The 18420-nt window shown below is 42.8% G+C and overlaps 1 protein-coding gene across 1 annotated transcript; it reads right to left on the reverse strand.

Annotated features, from left to right (window-relative positions):
- Window positions 1-2943: 2943 nt before the first annotated feature.
- On the reverse strand, window positions 2944-16434 carry usp46 (ubiquitin specific peptidase 46). Its single transcript, XM_023999297.2, has 9 exons — window positions 16038-16434; window positions 11064-11144; window positions 6836-7049; window positions 5955-6196; window positions 5137-5213; window positions 4962-5045; window positions 4100-4297; window positions 3323-3401; window positions 2944-3201 (listed from the first exon to the last, which is right to left on the reverse strand). Exons 1-9 carry the CDS (start codon window positions 16071-16073, stop codon window positions 3100-3102), a joined length of 1113 nt encoding a protein of 370 aa, XP_023855065.1. The 5' UTR covers window positions 16074-16434; the 3' UTR covers window positions 2944-3099.
- Window positions 16435-18420: the final 1986 nt, after the last annotated feature.

Raw genomic sequence — 18420 nt, forward strand, 5'->3', positions numbered from 1 at the left:
AATCTTTGAAAATCCAAAGAACATGACAAATGAATTCTTCACAAATCCCAGTGCCTTAGTTGATACAGTCCTTTTATTGAACAGAGGACAAGGAAATCCAAAAAGACTCAGACTGTGGCTCTCATTAAAGCTCATCACTAGTAAAGTGCACTTTCAGTTTACAAACAACTCATTGGAATTGAGAGTTAGCTAGTGCCTGGATCTCCCTTCAACTTCTCCTCTTACCAACATAGACATGCTAGTACAGTACGTATTCATCTCTAGGCACTGCACCAGAGTCCCATAGGTAGAACACTTCACATTTCTAGACTGTTGAGACCACGTTAGGAGTGCAATAAGACAGCATCTGAGCGAGGGTGTGTGCAGAACAGTAATTGGAAGATTAGCACACACAGTATCTCTTCCCATCATAACGTTTAAAATGCCTTACACAGCTCTGGCTKGTTCTCTTGAACCCCAATGTGACTGATTGTGACATTCCTCGATTGTTTAACTATTGTGTGATGAATTGATTATGTGATTGACTGATTGTAAAGCAGCTCCATATTTCTTTACAGGGTTTGTTTTTATTTTCTAGTTAACTCCTCTTTCTCTTAGTGTTTTAGCTTCTAGGTTTWAAAAAATATATTTCCTACATAATGTATGTACACTTGTATCTTAGCAGAGAAAATAGTGTTCTGTAAGAGTTCCTGTCCAGTTTTGCAAGGTCATTAYTGACTCCAGATTGGCACATATTCATCATTGACTTTACTCAGTTATACTAAACAGAAGGAAATAGTCAGTTAACCATCTTAACCATCTAGATGCCTCAACACACTCTCACACATAACATGCTACCTCACATAAAAAAGGAGGCACACTCAACCTCACACATAACCCAAATCATCTCTACTTCTAATTTAAAGAGATTCTCCGGTACATTTGTATACTTTTTATCCAGTAGTTCTGAAAGTAGCTCTCACGAGACAAAAGTGWTCCGTGAAAATGGTGTACTACATCACATGTGCAGATTTTACTCAAATGGCGAGGGTCTGAAGCTCATTGGCCAGAACTCGAATTGCTAGGGGGCTGTAGGAAAATGGCGCAGCACAAATTCCAGAAATAGTCGCTTTCAAACTAGGGATTTTGTGGCTAATTTAGGTAAAATAGTAATTCTGCATGTATAAACTACACTGACACATCTAGCCCAAAGCGGGAGGTTTAAAGAATACTTAGCAGTCGCCAAAGTTCCGGAGCATCTCTTTAAAGCGAGATGCACTTGGGTCATTATTCTTTCAGTATTACAGTGAATTAGAGTGCCATAGGACAGTCTGAGCAGCACTGATTCTTCAAATATCTCTATATGGCCTTTGATATAGTTCTACTCTACAGTACGTGGCCCTAACCATGGGATGGTAAATAATCAGTCTATATAGACCACTGGTCACCTTTACACTAAACCCAACTTAATATAAGAATTTGCCAGGCACGGCTTCTGAGTAAAGACCATTGGTTCCAAGTCAAGTGCCTAACAATGGAAGGGACAACGAGGCAAAACAAAACAGTGATAGAACACATGTAAAGACTTCAACATAGGAATGACCAATATCAATATTCAGACTATGGTGTCACTGCAGAAGAACTAAAAGGTTCTAAGTAACATCAGACCAACGTTTATAGAGCGTCTAAATGTATATTCACCCCATATTGCACCTAGCAAAGGAGTTCCACCTTTAATATCTATACGGTCCCGTGTGGCTCAGTTGGTAGAGCATGGCGCTTGCAACGCCAGGGTTGTGGGTTCATTCCCCACGGGGGGACCAGGATGAATATGTATGAACTTTCCAATTTGTAAGTCGCTCTGGATAAGAGCGTCTGCTAAATGACTTAAATGTAAAATGTATATTCACTTCAACAGGGAAGTCAACATCTTATCAGCTCATTTCACCTCCTCCTATTGCACCAATCTCACTGTGAAAAACAGTACAGTTCAAGGACGCCTTGCCAGGTGCAACTGTGGATTTTGATCCCTCCGTCTTCCCTCATGTGGTTGTTTTGACAGAGCCCAGCTGTCCACGTACTTCAAACTAGAGCTAAAAAGAAAGACGTTGTGAAAGTTCAAACCCCAGAGAGCTCTGTGTGRATTACCTACAGGACTCTGGAAGGGGGAGACGTCACATATACAAGACAAGATGGAGTCTGACACACAATATCCTCCGCCTACCAGCACACTCAACATTACAACTCCCCAACATGAATAAAATAAGAGCAATAAATAGCGTTTTACACAACAAGGACTAGACAGAGAATGAACTGGGCATGAACTAAACCAGACTATTCTAGAGACTAGTAGAGCTGTAGTTTGTACATGCAGCCTGGTCTTCTGTAGGACTACATTTTCTCAGCACCGCAATGAATAGGTTTGGCTTGGTCACAACTCAAGTCAACTCTAATCCACACCATCTTAAACTGTGAACACTGAAATATGCATTTCAGCTACACCATATGCATAGACCCTCTCTCACCTAGTTTATATCTTTCACTTGAACTTCCATCCCAGCTCTAGCCACACCCCAGGTAGAAGACTTCTATGGGCAGGACAAATATAAGGTCACAGGATAACCCTACTAAAAGGACTTATGAGAGTGTGACATTACGTGAAAATAGACATACTATACAGATATATAAAGGATACAATCTTCTTTCCAACAGTAGTCTGTATCTGTACCAGTCCAGCCAGCTCTGTATGCCAGGCAGACCCAGGGAGAGTGACCCGTGCTGGGACTCCAGACCTCAAGAGCTGGCCCCATGTGGAGGCAAACAGGCATCACACACCAGCCTGTTGTATCTTCCTTTTCCCCCTCGTTCTTGTTGCTGTGACTTTTTTTTTGTTTTTTGCGTGTGGCTGAAGGGCAAAACGCAGTTGGCAGAGTCCTCCCAGCATGCTGAGTGCAGGGAGGGAAGGAAGGGGGTTACGGGAAATGAAGTGCAGGCAGACCCAGGGCAGGCCGTGGGATAGGGAATGGTGTTGGCACACATCTCAGACAGGGTTCAGGGGTCAGGGTCAAAGTTCCCATCGTTCTCTCTATCGGTCTCTGGTTGGCTGGGTGTTTAATCCATTTACTCCCTGGACTGGTAGAAGAGGATGTATCCAGACTCCGAGTTCTTTGAGATGTCCGACGTCAGCCCATAGAACTCCTCGATGGCCTGGGCATCGATTTTCTGAACAAACCAGAGAGGGACACAACAAAATGATGAAACATGCTGTATGAGACATATAAAACAGGTGTGCTGGCCAACTAAAAAMAACAGTATTACACAAGAGCATGACTGTGACACACACCTCCACGATATCATCATCAAACAGCAGCCAGAAGCCGTGACTCTTCACTATGGTGATGTAGTGTCCTCTGTTGGGTCCACTGAGGAAGAAAGAAGGGGAAAGCGGTGATATGACAAAGTCTCTGCAAAGTACAAGGTACAAGTTTGTTTGGATACGAGTAAGTGTGTTTGCATAAGAATGTGTGTCCAAAGGTGCTGAACGTATACTGAACAAAAATATGAACGTAAAGTGTGAAGTGTTGGTCCCATTTTTCATGAGCTGAAATAAAAGATCCCAGAAATTTTCCATACGAACAAAAAGCTTATTTCTCTCAAATTTTGAGCAGAAATTGATTTGCCAGAGAATTGAATGTTCATTTCTCAACCCTAAGCCGCCTCCAACGTTGTTTTAGAGAATTTGGCAGTACATTCAACTGGCCTCACAACCGCAAACCACGTGTAACCACGCCAGCCCAGGACCTCCACATCCGGCTTCTTCACTTGCGGGAAGTGGGGATGCTGAGGAGTATTTCTGTCTGTAAAAATGCCCTTTTGTGGGGAAAAACTCATTCTGATTGGCTGTGCCTGGCTCCCCAGTGGGTGGGCCTATGCCCTCCCATGGTTTCGCCCCTGCCCAGTCATGTGAAATCCATAGATCAGGGTTTAATTTATTTATTGAAATTGACCYATTTCCTTCTATGAACTGTAACTCCGTAAAATCTTTGAAATTGCTGCATGTAGCGTTTATATTCTTGTTCGGTATAGAATAAACGTGTGTGTATGTATTTGTGCCRCCTACCTGCCACAGTGGACGACCACAGCGACCAGGTCATACATGCGATCGAGGTTGGTAGCGTCTCCAGAGGTGTTGAAGAGGCGGAGCTCCAGAGGGAAGACGACGCGATACGACAGCTTGGTGTATCGGTGCAGCTGCTCCATGTACTTAAACCGTTTCAGGTGCAGGGCCAGGATCATAGGCAACTTCTTAACCCGCATCCTACAGGGACACACAGGAGTTATATACAGACACAGACAAGAGTCTGACAAAGAGTAAAAACACACAGAAATACAGTACCAGTCAAAAGTTTGGACACACCTACTCATTCCAGGGTTTTTCTTTATTCTGACTATTTTCTACATTGTAGAATAATAGTGAAGACATCAAAACTATGAAATAACACATATGGAACCTTGTATTAACCAACAAAGTGTTAAGTGTCAAAGCAGCCACCCTTTTGCCTAGATGACAACTTTGCACACTCTTGGCATTCTCTCAACCAGCTTCATGAGGTAGTCACCTGGAATGCATTTCAATTAACAGTTTTGCCTTGTTAAAAGTTCATTTGTGGAATTTKTTTCCTTCTTAATGCGRTTGAGCCAATCAGTTGTGCTGTGACAAGGTAGGGGTGGTATACAGAAGATAGCCAAGGCAAAGGATGGCTACTTTGAAAAATATTTTGATTTTATTAAACACTTTTTTGGTTACTACATGATTCCATATGTGTTATTTCATGACATCTTCACTACTATTCTACAATGTAAAAATCAATAAAAACCCTTGAATGAGTAGGTGTCCAAACMTTTGACTGGTACTGTACATAGACAGACAGATACCGCAGTCATACACACCCAATCTGAGTGGGAACGTGTTGTGTACTGACCGTTTCTGGGCCTCCTGCTTGCTGCAGCATGCCTCACAGTAGTATTTGTATTCACTGCACAAGGTCTCTGTGTTACTGAAGTCCCTGGGGAACACAACACACACAGAGGGGACTGTGTCAGAAAGCTTGATACAGGGAGTAGTTATGGTACAGAAAGGTACCAGGTCAATATTACCTAAGACAGTGTGTTATTGATGTATTCTGCTCTACGTCCACAGACAGATCCAGGAAGTCCTCATCTTTGCTGCTCACCTGTCCGAGAGAGAGAGAGAGAGGGAGGGAAGGAGAAACACACAGATGAGGTGAGTCGGTGTACTTGCCTCTTCACGTGCTGAAAGGCACTGATGCTGCTCCTGCTCTGTGACCTGACCACACACTGGCACACAAGATGAGAGCGCGGGTCTATTTGATGTATTGATAGTATGTGTCATTGAGAAGCACAGTGCCTGTAGCGTGGTGAAGAGGGTTGTTCAAGGCCATTCTCTACCTCCCTCCCTCTGCTCTTCCTCTCTGAGCATCAATGCCTCCTGCGTCCCAGATACAGAAGGAGAGAGTGGCAGAGTGGTAGGCCGATGCCACAGCATATGGGGGCTGGAGGATATCCGTCAGAGCTGAGAGCTTACTATTACAGACAGAGCTAATCCCTCTGTGGGAGATAGTCACTTAGCCATGCCCTGGTAGTCGATTGGCAAAGCATTACCAACACTGCTGAGGAAGGGGGTTGAGTTAAAAATAAACAAGAGACACATTTCCAATCAATAAAGTATTCTTACATAAGCGTTTATGTCCTACATAACTTGGTTGAATTAGGACTACCCATTTCAATCACTGCCAGAGAACATAAAACCTTGCCTCGCAAGCTGCCTGATCTCGCGAGATTACATGAATGGTTCGCTGCACGGATGTAAGCTCATGAGATCAGGCGGCTTGCGAGGCTCTATAAAACCCACTACCCCAGAAATCACTATATAGGGTCTACCAGCTCTGACTCACCGTCTCACAGTTGAGGCAGCGCGTCTCATTGGTCAAAGTTCCCTGGAAGATGTCATGCACCCAGGTGGGCTCCGTGGGCTTGTTCTCGGGCTCCGTCTCCGTGGTGACGGCCGTGCCGTTGTTCTTGAGGCGGCCGTTCTGCTTCTCCTGCTTCTTCTCCTCCTGCAGGATGTCTGCCACTGTGTTCAGCAGGTAGTTGAGGAACTCATGGGCGTCCTGCTGCATGTAGTTGTCAAACAGGTCTGTAGGGGGAGACACAGAGGACAGGGGCTTTTAGGGAAACTGTGTAGAAAGGTGATCAAAAAGGTCAGTCAACAGTCCTGATCAAGGTGAATCAAGGCAGGTCAACGCACATGCATGCATACACAAATCCGATATGTGCGAAAAGTGAAATTGGAGAGCYAGTGTGAGAGAAAGCAGCTGACCAGGCCCTAGTCCACACATAGATGTTCATTCAGAGAGAGAGCTGCCTGGAGTCAGACAACAACAACCTGCTTCTATTCCAGGTCCATGCTCTGAATGTRCACACCGCCACCACAACATGCACCTGCCCTTCACCCCACAGTGACAATCACCTGACAAAAACACTTCCCCTCTAGCCCCATCTCAATCCCCAGCTCAAAACATGCCTACTGTATCATTCCTCAATACGGTTGATTCAAGATAACTGGTCTCAGCAGTCTGAAACCTCTAAACGCTGGTCTGAAATCGATCAACACACAGTCAGTTTGTCAACCAACAACATTCATATGACAACCTATACAAAATGGTAGCTATGAGGGTATTACACCATGGTCCTCTAGTGTATTTGTCCCCAGCCTCAGCCCTCTCCCAGACAGTCCCTGGCAGACAGTGATTGTWTTTGGTGTAGTCTCTCTCACCATTCTCCTTGCGCAGGCGTGAGATGAACTTCTTGGGCGGGATGACTCCCACCTTTTTCTTCTGGGTGGCGATGCTGTGGAAGAGGTCTGCCAGACACGTGAGCAGGTTCTCCTTCTTCTTCTGCTGGGCCTTGTAGGCCAGTACGTTCTCCCGGAAGGGCCGGCAGAAGTACAGGGCCTGAAGCACCGAGTTACAGTAACACGTGTTGCCAAACTGAGGGGGCCAACCCGGCAGGGACAAATAGAAAAAGAGAGGGTGAGATTTTTATCACTCTAAGGACCGAAAAACATAACATTGAAAAGACGGAGAGAAGATTCATGACCGTCACCTCCAACAGAGACTTGGTGCAAGGTGAGATGAGTGTTCTCACATCTAAAAAGGGATGTGAGAGCCAGACTGCACAGCTGCCATCAGATAAATGTATGAATTGTAACTTAATGTAGCTTTTTTAGCTAACATTCCACTCCTGTCATTTGCCAGAGACTGGTCTTTCGGGCAATCTTAGCGTTCAATATGCAGCCAGATTTACGGCGCAGTTGCTGATTGGTAGTTGGAAACAACATTAATATTTTCCATGACAATGTTATGGTACATGGGGTGCGTGTAAATTTGGTGCAATATAGAATGAGGATTTTAAGAAAAACAAACAATACTATTATCACCTGCTACGGTCATTCCCTTGTGAGAAGACAGTGTCAATGCAAGATGATGTTGTTAAAAGTGGCTATATAGCACTCCGTAATGAGAGAGAGAAATAATGATACGAAAAATATTAAGATTCAGTCAAGCTACATTTGCTTCAGTTGCCTCATTAATGGGAGGAAATAAATGCAAAACTAGCACCTGTCGTCATTCCTCGCACATATGCTGATGATCATGACTTGCTTACATGTTAAAAATGTTATGCTCATTTCAGTTGTATTATTTGTCCCTCCTCTCTTAATAAGAGATGGATTCCAGACAGGCTACTTTAGGAAACTTTTTGAACGGACATAGACGGGGGGGGGACGGGGGGGGTTCGAGATCAATACAGTTACATATCAGGATATGATTTTTGTTGATATATGGTATCGTTATGACAATATCACAACATTATAAAAACTCCAGTATTTTTCCGTTATAGCTTGTTCTTCATCTTTTTTATTGTTTTTGTCTCTGCTTGCATAGCACACGTGGTGATCACCTAGAGTGGGGCAAAAAAGTATTTAGTCAGCCACCAATTGTGCAAGTTCTCCCACTTAAAAAGATGAGAGGCCTCAAAATGATCACAAGAACGGTGAGCAAAAATCCCTGAACCACACGGGGGGACCTAGTGAATGACCTGCAGAGAGCTGGGACCAAAGTAACAAAGCCTACCACCAGTAACACACTACGCCGCCAGGGACTCAAATCCTGCAGTGCCAGACGTGTCCCCCTGCTTAAGCCAGTACATGTCCAGGCCCGTCTGAAGTTTGCTAGAGAGCATTTGGATGATCCAGAAGAAGATTGGGAGAATGTCATATGGTCAGATGAAACCAAAATAGAACTTTTTGGTAAAAACTCAACTCGTCGTGTTTGGAGGACAAAGAATGCTGAGTTGCATCCAAAGAACACCATACCTACTGGGAAGCATGGGGGTGGAAACATCATGCTTTGTGGCTCTTTTTCTGCAAAGGGACCAGGACGACTGATCCGTGTAAAGGAAAGAATGAATAGGGCCATGTATCGTGAGATTTTGAGTGAAAACCTCCTTCCATCAGCAAGGGCATTGAAGATGAAACGTGGCTGGGTCTTTCAGCATGACAATGATCCCAAACACACCGCCCGGGCAACGAAGGAGTGGCTTTGTAAGAAGCATTTCAAGGTCCTGGAGTGGCCTAGCCAGTCTCCAGATCTCAACCGCCATAGAAAATCTTTGGAGGGATTGAAAGTCCGTGTTGCCCAGCAACAGCCCCAAAACATCACTGCTCTAGAGGAGATCTGCATGGAGGAATGGGCCAAAAATACCAGCAACAGTGTGTGAAAACCTTGTGAAGACTTACAGAAAACGTTTGACCTCTGTCATTGCCAACAAAGGGTATATAACAAGTATTGAGATAACTTTTGTTATTGACCAAATACTTATTTTTCCACCATAATTCGCAAATAAATTCATTAAAAATCCTACAATGTGATTGTCTGGATTTCTTTTTCTCATTTTGTCTGTCATAGTTGAAGTGTACCTATGATGAAAATTACAGGCCTCTCTCATCTTTTTAAGTGGGAGAACTTGCACAATTGGTGGCTGACTAAATACTTTTTTGCCCCACTGTAAATTCATTCTAGTAAGCTAGGCCTAATATACAGGCTAGCATACAAGTGGTGGATTAATAGCCCAGCCTATGAATGAACTGACTTACACATCTCTGTCACTCATTGTTCCCTTCTTGCGCAATTCATGCATCTCCACTGGCATCTCTCACTTCCATCCTCTCTGTATGCCTCTTATAGCTCTTGAACCAGTAGCCTTACCCAATGTGTTACCCAGAAGTAGCAATATATACACATATATACAACAAAAATATAAAAGCAATATGCAACAATTTCATTGATTTTACAGTTAATATGAGGAAATCAGTCAATTTCAATAAATTGATTAGGCCCTATGGATTTCACATGACTGGGAATACAGATATGCATCTGTTGCTCACATATGCCTTACAAAAATGGGTCTCATGATCTCGTCACGGTATTTTTGTGTATTCAAATTGCCATCGATGAAACAATTGTTTTCGTTGTCCGTAGCGTATGCCTGCCCATACCATAAACCCACCGCCAACATGGGGCACTCTGTTCACAACGTTGACATCAGCAAACCGCTCGCCCACACGACCCCATACACATGGTCTGCGGTTGTGAGGCCGGGTGGACGTACTGCCAAATTCTCTAAAACGACGTTGGAGGTGGCTCATGGTAGACAAATTAACATTTACTTCTATGGCAACAGCTGTCGTGGACATTCCTGCAATCAGCATGCCTATTGCACACTCCCTCAAAACTTGAGACATCTGTGACATTGTGTTGTGTGACAAAACTGCAAATTTTCGAGTGACCTTTTATTGTCCTCAGCACAAGGTGAACCTGTGTAGCAATCATGCTGTTTAATCAGCTTCTTGATATGCCACACCTGCCAGGAAGATGGATTATCTTGGCAAAGGAGAAATGCTCACAAACAGGGATATAACCAAATTTGTGCACAAAATTTGAGCTAAATAAACTTGTTGTGCGTATGGAACATTTCTGGGATCTTTTATTTCAGTTCATAAAACATTTACATGATGATTTTATATTTTTGTTCAGTGTAGTTTGGTCACTTATTTTGAGCAGTTAAAAAATATATATATATTTGAGGAAAGAAGCACCTTGCTCTTGCTTGCTGGATATAAAAATAGGCTTCAGCGTTCACAATGAACTGGTGGGGAACTTTGAATGGCAAGAGCTTCTCTGGTGTATTGTGATCATATTGGCTTCTGGTAAAAATGCAATAAACAGGAGTCCTCTGTTCTCCCCACGTGCAATGTTTATGTTTACAATTAAATGTATTACATCAGAATGCCCAATGTTAGAATGCTTCCAATCAAATGTATGAATGAATTAGGAAAATGTTCTATCAGTCTAATTTGGATAAACATTGTGATTGGACGAAAGATGTGAGGGTTATCAAATCAGGATCAAATCCTCTAATCTCCTCGAGCTCATTAATGATAGAATGTTCATATTTGAAGATTGCAGAAAGGCCAGTCTCTTTTGCAAATGACAGGAGTGGCAAGGAGTGGAATGTAATGGCTGAACAGAGACGGCAACCAGGCTAGCTAAACTCTGCTTTGAGAATCATCAATCTCCATCTGAAGTTTGATTTAATTAAATGTTTTTTATGCATACAATCCACCGGTGAACCGCTCAACATTTAATTTACATTCCAGTCATTAAAAAGAAGCCATCTGAAGGGTTGGCTAACAGAGCAGTTGGGTAACATAAGGCCCTCAAAGATTTGTTTTGTTTAGCCAACAGAAATAGAATAGCAGGGAAACTTGGACAGTCATAGACATCAAAACTGTGTAAAGACATCATTCACAAACAATGGTAGCATTACTGACAAGTCAACAAACAAAACAACCTGTTTCTCATGAAAAGTGTCAACACCAAGCACCTGTCCGATGGAAAACATGACTCAGTAGTGACCTAGTGGACAGAGTGAATGACACTTACGTTGACCAATCCAAAGTAGTGTTCGTTGATTGGGAACTGCTCCGGACCAATGTCTTTCTCCAGAGCAGAGGCATTGGTGCCCTGAGGGAGACCAGAGAGAGAGAACATGAGCTCAAATGTGCACTGTCTAAACATCCTTATTATGCATGAAATAGGCGACACATCATCTGGAGTGCCTTACTCACACATGTCTGTTCTATCTTCTTCAGTTCTGTGTTACTTACTATGTTACTATGGATCCCCATTAGCTGCTGCCAAATGCAGCAGCTACTCTTCCTGGGGTCGGGCAAAATTAAGGTAGTTATACAATTTTAAAAACATTACAATACATTCCCAACAGATTTCACAACACTCTCAGGCTCCTACTCTACTACCACATATCTACAACACAAAATCCATGTCTACAGTAGGTGTGTGTGTATAGTGCGTATGTTATCGTGTATGTATGGATGTGTCTATCTATGCCTATGATTGTTGCTTCACAGTCCCCGCTGTACCATAAGGTGTATTTTTATCATTGTTTTTTAAATCTACTTGTACTGCTTGCATGAGCTACTTGATGTGGAATAGAGTTCCATGTAGTCATGGCTCTATGTAGTACTGTGCACCTCCCATAGTCTGTTCTGAACTTGGGGACTGTGAAGAGACCTCTGGTGGCATGTCTTGTGGGGTATGCATGGGTGTCCGAGCTGTGTGCCAGTAGTACAAACAGACAGCTCGGTGCATTCAACACCTCTCACAAATACACGTAGTTATGAAGTCAAATACACCATGACAGCGCAATACACAAGGGGTGGAACAGTGGCAAAGGTACCCACAGGACAAACAGAATAATATTAGTCTGAGGAGAGATTAAATAGCATTAATACAACAAAAATAATTCTAAACACACCTTTAGTTTACAAAGTTAAACAGATGTATTTTTTCTTCATAATAAGCAGGAGTAATATTCTTAGATCAGAATGACAGCAGACAGAAGTCAATCTCTTCAGCCAGGAGAGATTGACATGCATATTATTAATGTTAGCTCTCTGTGTACATCCAAGGGCCAGCCTTGTTGCCCTGTTCTGAGCCAATTGCAACTTTCCTAAGCCCCTCTTTGTGGCACCTGACCACACAACTGAACAGTAGTCCAGGTGTGACAAAACTAGGGCCTGTAGCACCTGCCTTGTTGATAGTGCTGTTAAGAAGGCAGAGCAGCGCTTTATTATGGACAGACTTCTCCCCATCTTAGCTACTGTTGTATAAATATGTTTTGACCATGACAGTTTACAATCCAGGGTTACTCCAAGCAGTTTAGTCACCTCATCTTGCTCAATTTCCACATTATTTCTTACAATATTTAGTTGAGGTTTAGGGTTTAGTGAATGATTTGTCCCAAATAAAATGCTTTAACTTTTAGAAATATATATATTGTGAAACTAACTGCAGCGCTTTGTTAAGTGTTGCAGTCATTTCAGTCGCTGACGTGTAGTGTTGAGTCATCCGCATACATAGACACACTGGCTTTACTCAAATCCAGTGGCATGTCATTAAAGATTTTTTAAAGTAAGGGGCCTAGACAGCTGCCCTGGGGAATTCTTGATTCTACCTGGATTATGTTGGAGGCTTCCATTAAAGAACACACTCTGTTTTCTGTTAGACAGGTAAGTTTTTATCCACAATATAGCAATATAGTAAAGCCATAACACCTAATGTTTTTCCAGCAGCAGTATGATCGATAATGTCAAAAGCCGAACTGAAGTCTAACGAAACAGCCCCCTCAATCTTTTTTATCATCAATTTCTCTCAGCCAATCATCAGTCATTTGTGTAAGTGCTGTGCTTGTTGAATGTCCTTCCCTATAAGCATGCTGAAAGTCTGTTCTCAATTTGTTTACTGTAAAATAACTGCAAAATTTCATTTAAAGGTGCTCCAAAGCTTTTTACAATCATTCTTTATGTCATTTATCTTTGTTTCATAGTGTAGCTTCTTCTTCTTTTCATTCAGTTTAGTCACAATTTCTCAATTTGCAGTACGTTTGCCAATCGGTTGTGCAACCAGACTTATTTGCCATTCCTTTTGAATCATCCCTCTCAACCATACAAATGATCTATTCCTCATCAATCCACAGGGATTTAACCATTTTACAGTCATTTTCTAAATGGGTGCATGCTTATTAGTTACTGGGACAAGCAATTTCATAAATGTGTCAAGTGCAGCGTCTGATTGCTTGTCATTTCACACCACGGACCAACAAATATGCTTTACATCAACAACATAGGAATCACTACAAACCTTATTGTATGACCTCTTATAAACTATATTAGGCCCAGCCTTTGGCACTTTGGTTTTCCTAGCTATGGCTACTATATTGTGATCACTACATCTGATGAATTTAGATACTGCTTTAAAGCAAAATTCTGCAGCATTAGTAAAGATGTGATCAATACATGATGATTTCATTCCTGTGCTGTTTGTAACTACCCTGGTAGATTGACTGATAACCTGAACCAGGTTGGAGGCACTAGTTACAGTATGAAGCTTTCTCTTGAGTGGGCAGCCTGATGAAAGCCAGTCAATATTTAAATCACCCCAAAAATATACCTCTCTGTTGATATCACAAACATTATCAAGCATTTCACACGTTATCCTGATACTGATTGTTAGCACTTGGTGGTCTATAGCAGCTTCCCACCAGAACGGGCTTTAGGTGAGGCAGATGAACCTGTAGTCATATTACTTCAACAGTATTTAACATGAGATCCTCTCTAAGCTTTACAAGAATGTGTTTCTGAATTTAAACGGCCACACCTCCACCTTTGGTATTTCTGTCTTTTCTGTAGATCTTATAACCATGTATTGCTACCACTGTATCAACAAATATATTATCTAAGTGAGTTTCAGAGATTGTCAGAATATGAATGTCATCTGTTACTAGCAAATTATTGATTTCATGAACCCTGTTTCTTAAGCTGCATATGTTAACGTGGGCTATTTTTACAACTTTTCTGGAACCCTTGATTGTTTTTATTGCTTTCCTGGGAAGCTTAGCAGAGGTAGACATGCTCATGTTTTTTATGTTAGTGCAGGGTGAGCTGCACACAGTGGACTTCCTACTAGGGCACACCGCCTCAGTGCTAACACTATCACTCTGGTTCATAGGCACAAGATTACTGCAGCTAGTGAATCTGGTCAAGAGCTCTCTGGTCTAATAGTCATCTAGGTAAGTACAGTATATCGCAGGGAACTGACGGACCAAAGCCTCTTTATAGAGAGGTCACATGCTGCACATGTCTCTGTCTCACATAAGTCTAACCTTTGCTTCAGATATATGTGAATGCCTGGATTTTTTCTGACAATGACTGGCAGTCCACTCCAGCCTATTATAGCTTTCATGTAGCTTGCTGTTTCCCATCCCAAACCCTGCTTATTCATGCTACTGGAAATCAGGAATCCTTTGGTTTCATCATCTGACAAACTCGCTACCAACCTCTTCCCTCAGGGGGATAAGTATCACAATGTAAATATTCAAGAGCATTTAACATTCCGTAATGTAGTGACAGGGCACTTATCTCTTGACAGAGCCCATTGACTAACCAGAGCTCAGAAAGCTTCCAGATGAAGCCATGTCTTTGTTGAGAGAACATAGAGACTTCTGCTAGCGTTGCTTAAGTCTTAAAATTGCGGTCATTTTCTCTCATTCAAAGCAGAACACATTGCTTTGTTGTCTCTGATTTCCGTTTTGACAGAGTTCTCAATGTTGAATTTCTCATACAGACACATGCACACACCGCTGAGCCTGCGCTCGTGTGCCAAACACACATGAAGTGTTTAATCAAACTAGACAACGTACACTTTCTTGTCTCATCTAAACAATAATGTCCCATCAAAGCTTACGAACAATGGCACAAAGGAAAGTAAACAAAGACCAGATGATGATAACAGTCCCATTCAACACCAATCAAATGCTCTGTGTCACATAACATTTTTGTACTTCCAAACTTGACATCTTCCTGAACTTTTGAATCCTTATCAACAGCAGGATTCAGTAGCCTAAACACTGTTCTGGTAAAGAAAGGTAACACTACATTAGCCTAGTGTACTTATTCCTGTGTGGAGTAATTACACAGTCATAAGGACACTGCAATGTAAAATGTTACACCGAAGGACCTCCTCTACACGTTGAGTCAGTCAGATGCTCATCATGCTCATCAGTAATGCCCTTGGCAAGTCATCACCTCCATGTGAGACAGTGAACCCAAAACATTAAAAATAATAAATAGCATTGCAATCATAGAATAATTGAAATTTCATGAAGTCTCCCACCACTAACAGCTTATTACACTGCCGTGGCTCTGCAGCAGGTGCACACAGGTGTATACAGGTGCAGCAGTGGGGATGGAACCATGTCATGAGACAGGATACTCTCTGACTGTCACTAAACATGTACTTGAGGAAGCTGACCTGAAAACCACTTTCACACAGCACATGGGTCCTTTAAATATAGATTGGCATAGTTTTATGGACATATGAGAGGATGTCATATTCCCGTTCTTCATTTCCAAGTTAAGCTTAGAAATCTTTAAATTTACACGAGCCTGACACTAGAAATCAACCTGTCAAAAGGTGTCAAACCACGTCACTCACCGTACTAAGAGGTGTTTGTAAAGTGTGCACAGCAAGCTTTGTGTGACAACGTTGCTGTCTGATACCAATTTTCCTGACGTCGCCAATTGACATTGCATGTGTTTATTTGGCTAGAGTAGCTAAACATGTAGGGCTCATACTCATCATTCAAGATCAAGCTACCCTTCCGAAATGATGGACCCCCCCATGCATCCCTGTCAAACAAGGACTGGTGGCTTGATACTACAGCCGATCAGCTCGAGCTCCCAGGAGCAATTCGACCATGAACCTCTCTCATCATCATTACACAGACAAGGTGGCCAACGGTGACTGCAGCAGACACTCGAAGGCGCTATGGCTACTTACCATATTACAAATGGAGGCGATATTTCTGACAGTCATTTAGTTTACAGGGTCCCTCTCACCGTCATATTTATAAAATAAACATGTTTCAATGCAGGACGATATTGAGAAAAGATTAAGCTGATTCGCAGCCGCGGCTAAGGCCAGACCGCAACCACAGGGGTAAAAAACGGGCAATGACTGTCTCGACTAGAGACCAACCCGCATGCAGTTAACACGAAAAAAAAAAAAAATGCAGCTTAATTTTAACGCTTTGATTACTTAATTGTCGCAGACTGCTAACGTATAATTTATCTAAAAATGACATATGCATGAGTGACTAAACACACATGAAGTTGCGGCAGGTTGATAGCAACGGACAACAAGCTACGTAAGGAAATGTACATCCCGCCCACCACAAAAAGCTACCGCATTTCTGTCGAATCAGCGCTCTGCTGTTTGATTGACAGAACAGACAGACTAATCAGAGCCTCGGATCAGGGTTTGTATGGTGCAATGGATTTTGGGAGTTGTGGTGAATTTGGCTAGTAGTACTAGTGGATTGTCACTGATCATAATTTACATACATCGAATAATCACATCACATTTCACACCAACTTGCAGACGTATGGTGATACTCAAGTGTCATGCTGCTCGCGTTATATTGGTTTGAAACTTAATTTATAGACATATTTGCATAGCAAATGTTGCCATCGTCCTTTGCCATCAAAACCAGCCCATTCAATAGACAGTAGGGTACGTTTGGTGAAAACGCACCCACACCCACAAAGATAGAATCCCCTGTAGGGGCAACAGTGGCACTGTCCGACCCACGGACTTTGTTATGGTTTTTGTTTTGTTGACAAAGTAAAAGCGAGGAGCGTCGCCCAAGTTTGTAAAAAGATTACATATTCTACCGTACTAAGATATCCGAGGAGAAAAAATCGGTTTGTTGTTTGCAGTAACTTCTTTGTTGTTGTAATATCGCAAACGGACGTGGCAGTTTCACGAATTAAGGATTCCAGCTTTAAGGAAAATGTTTTTAAACAAAAAAGCTCCTAGAAAGGGGACATTTTGCCCTCTATGTGGCAAAATGCCTCTTGAAGATTAGTGTGTTAAAATATATTTTATACATTTTATTTTGACATTTTTGAGCAGTTGACTCTTAAAAGCTCGAGGTATCTTATTTTAATTAAACAAATTACATTTACATTTACATTTAAGTCATTTAGCAGACGCTCTTATCCAGAGCGACTTACAAATTGGTGCATTCACCTTATGATATCCAGTGGAACAACCACTTTACAATAGTGCATCTAACTCTTTTAAGGGGGGGGGGGGGGGTTAGAAGGATTACTTTATCCTATCCTAGGTATTCCTTAAAGAGGTGGGGTTTCAGGTGTCTCCGGAAGGTGGTGATTGACTCCGCTGACCTGGCGTCGTGAGGGAGTTTGTTCCACCATTGGGGTGCCAGAGCAGCGAACAGTTTTGACTGGGCTGYGCGGGAACTGTACTTCCTCAGAGGTAGGGAGGCGAGCAGGCCAGAGGTGGATGAACGCAGTGCRCTTGTTTGGGTGTAGGMCCTGATCAGAGCCTGAAGGTACAGAGGTGCCGTTCCCCTCACAGCTCCGTAGGCAAGCACCATGGTCTTGTAGCGGATGCGAGCTTCAACTGGAAGCCAGTGGAGAGAGCGGAGCAAATCAAATATCAAAACAAAATTACATTGTACATTTCACTATTAATATCCCAAAGTATCTCAAAATCGATTGTGTAACTCAATTAAGTTACTTATAGAGAATTTGGACATGGTTTGGAAAATGATAATATAGGTACCATTGACTTTTGTTGCGACTCTGTCACGCCTGCTCCCGCTCTCCCTCCCTGGCGTGTGAAGGTGCCAGGCTCCCCAGCATTACGCACTCCTGCCACCATCAGTACACCCACCTGCCTTTCCCTGTCACGCGCATCAGCGATTATTGGACTCACCTGGACTCAATCACCTCTGTCATTACCTTCTCTATATCTGTCTGGTTCCCCGCTCCATTCCCTGCTGCAGCATTAATTGTCATATGTTCATGTTTATCTGTGTGCTGACGCTGTTCCTGTTTTGTTACCTGTCTGTTCCGTATTAAATGTCAACTCCCCGTACTTGCTTCTCACCTCCAGAGTCGGTCCTTACAGAATGCTGCAGCCATCTAATGAAGCATCGGGGAGTGCTGGCATTCCGGTTGATGGAACCAGGGGTGCCTAAGCCAGCTCATGAGGCTGTCACGCCCTAGCTGGCTCGAGAGGTTCTTGCCCCAGTTGGCTCGGAAGGCGCCCATCCCACTTCGGGCCTCAGCCGGATCGTCAGATTTTTATGCCCAGAAGGCTCGTCGGGCTGCTACGCCTCAGCCGGATCATCGGG

This window comes from Salvelinus sp. IW2-2015, linkage group LG13 (assembly GCF_002910315.2).
Source record: "Salvelinus sp. IW2-2015 linkage group LG13, ASM291031v2, whole genome shotgun sequence".
Lineage (NCBI taxonomy): Eukaryota > Metazoa > Chordata > Actinopteri > Salmoniformes > Salmonidae > Salvelinus > Salvelinus sp. IW2-2015.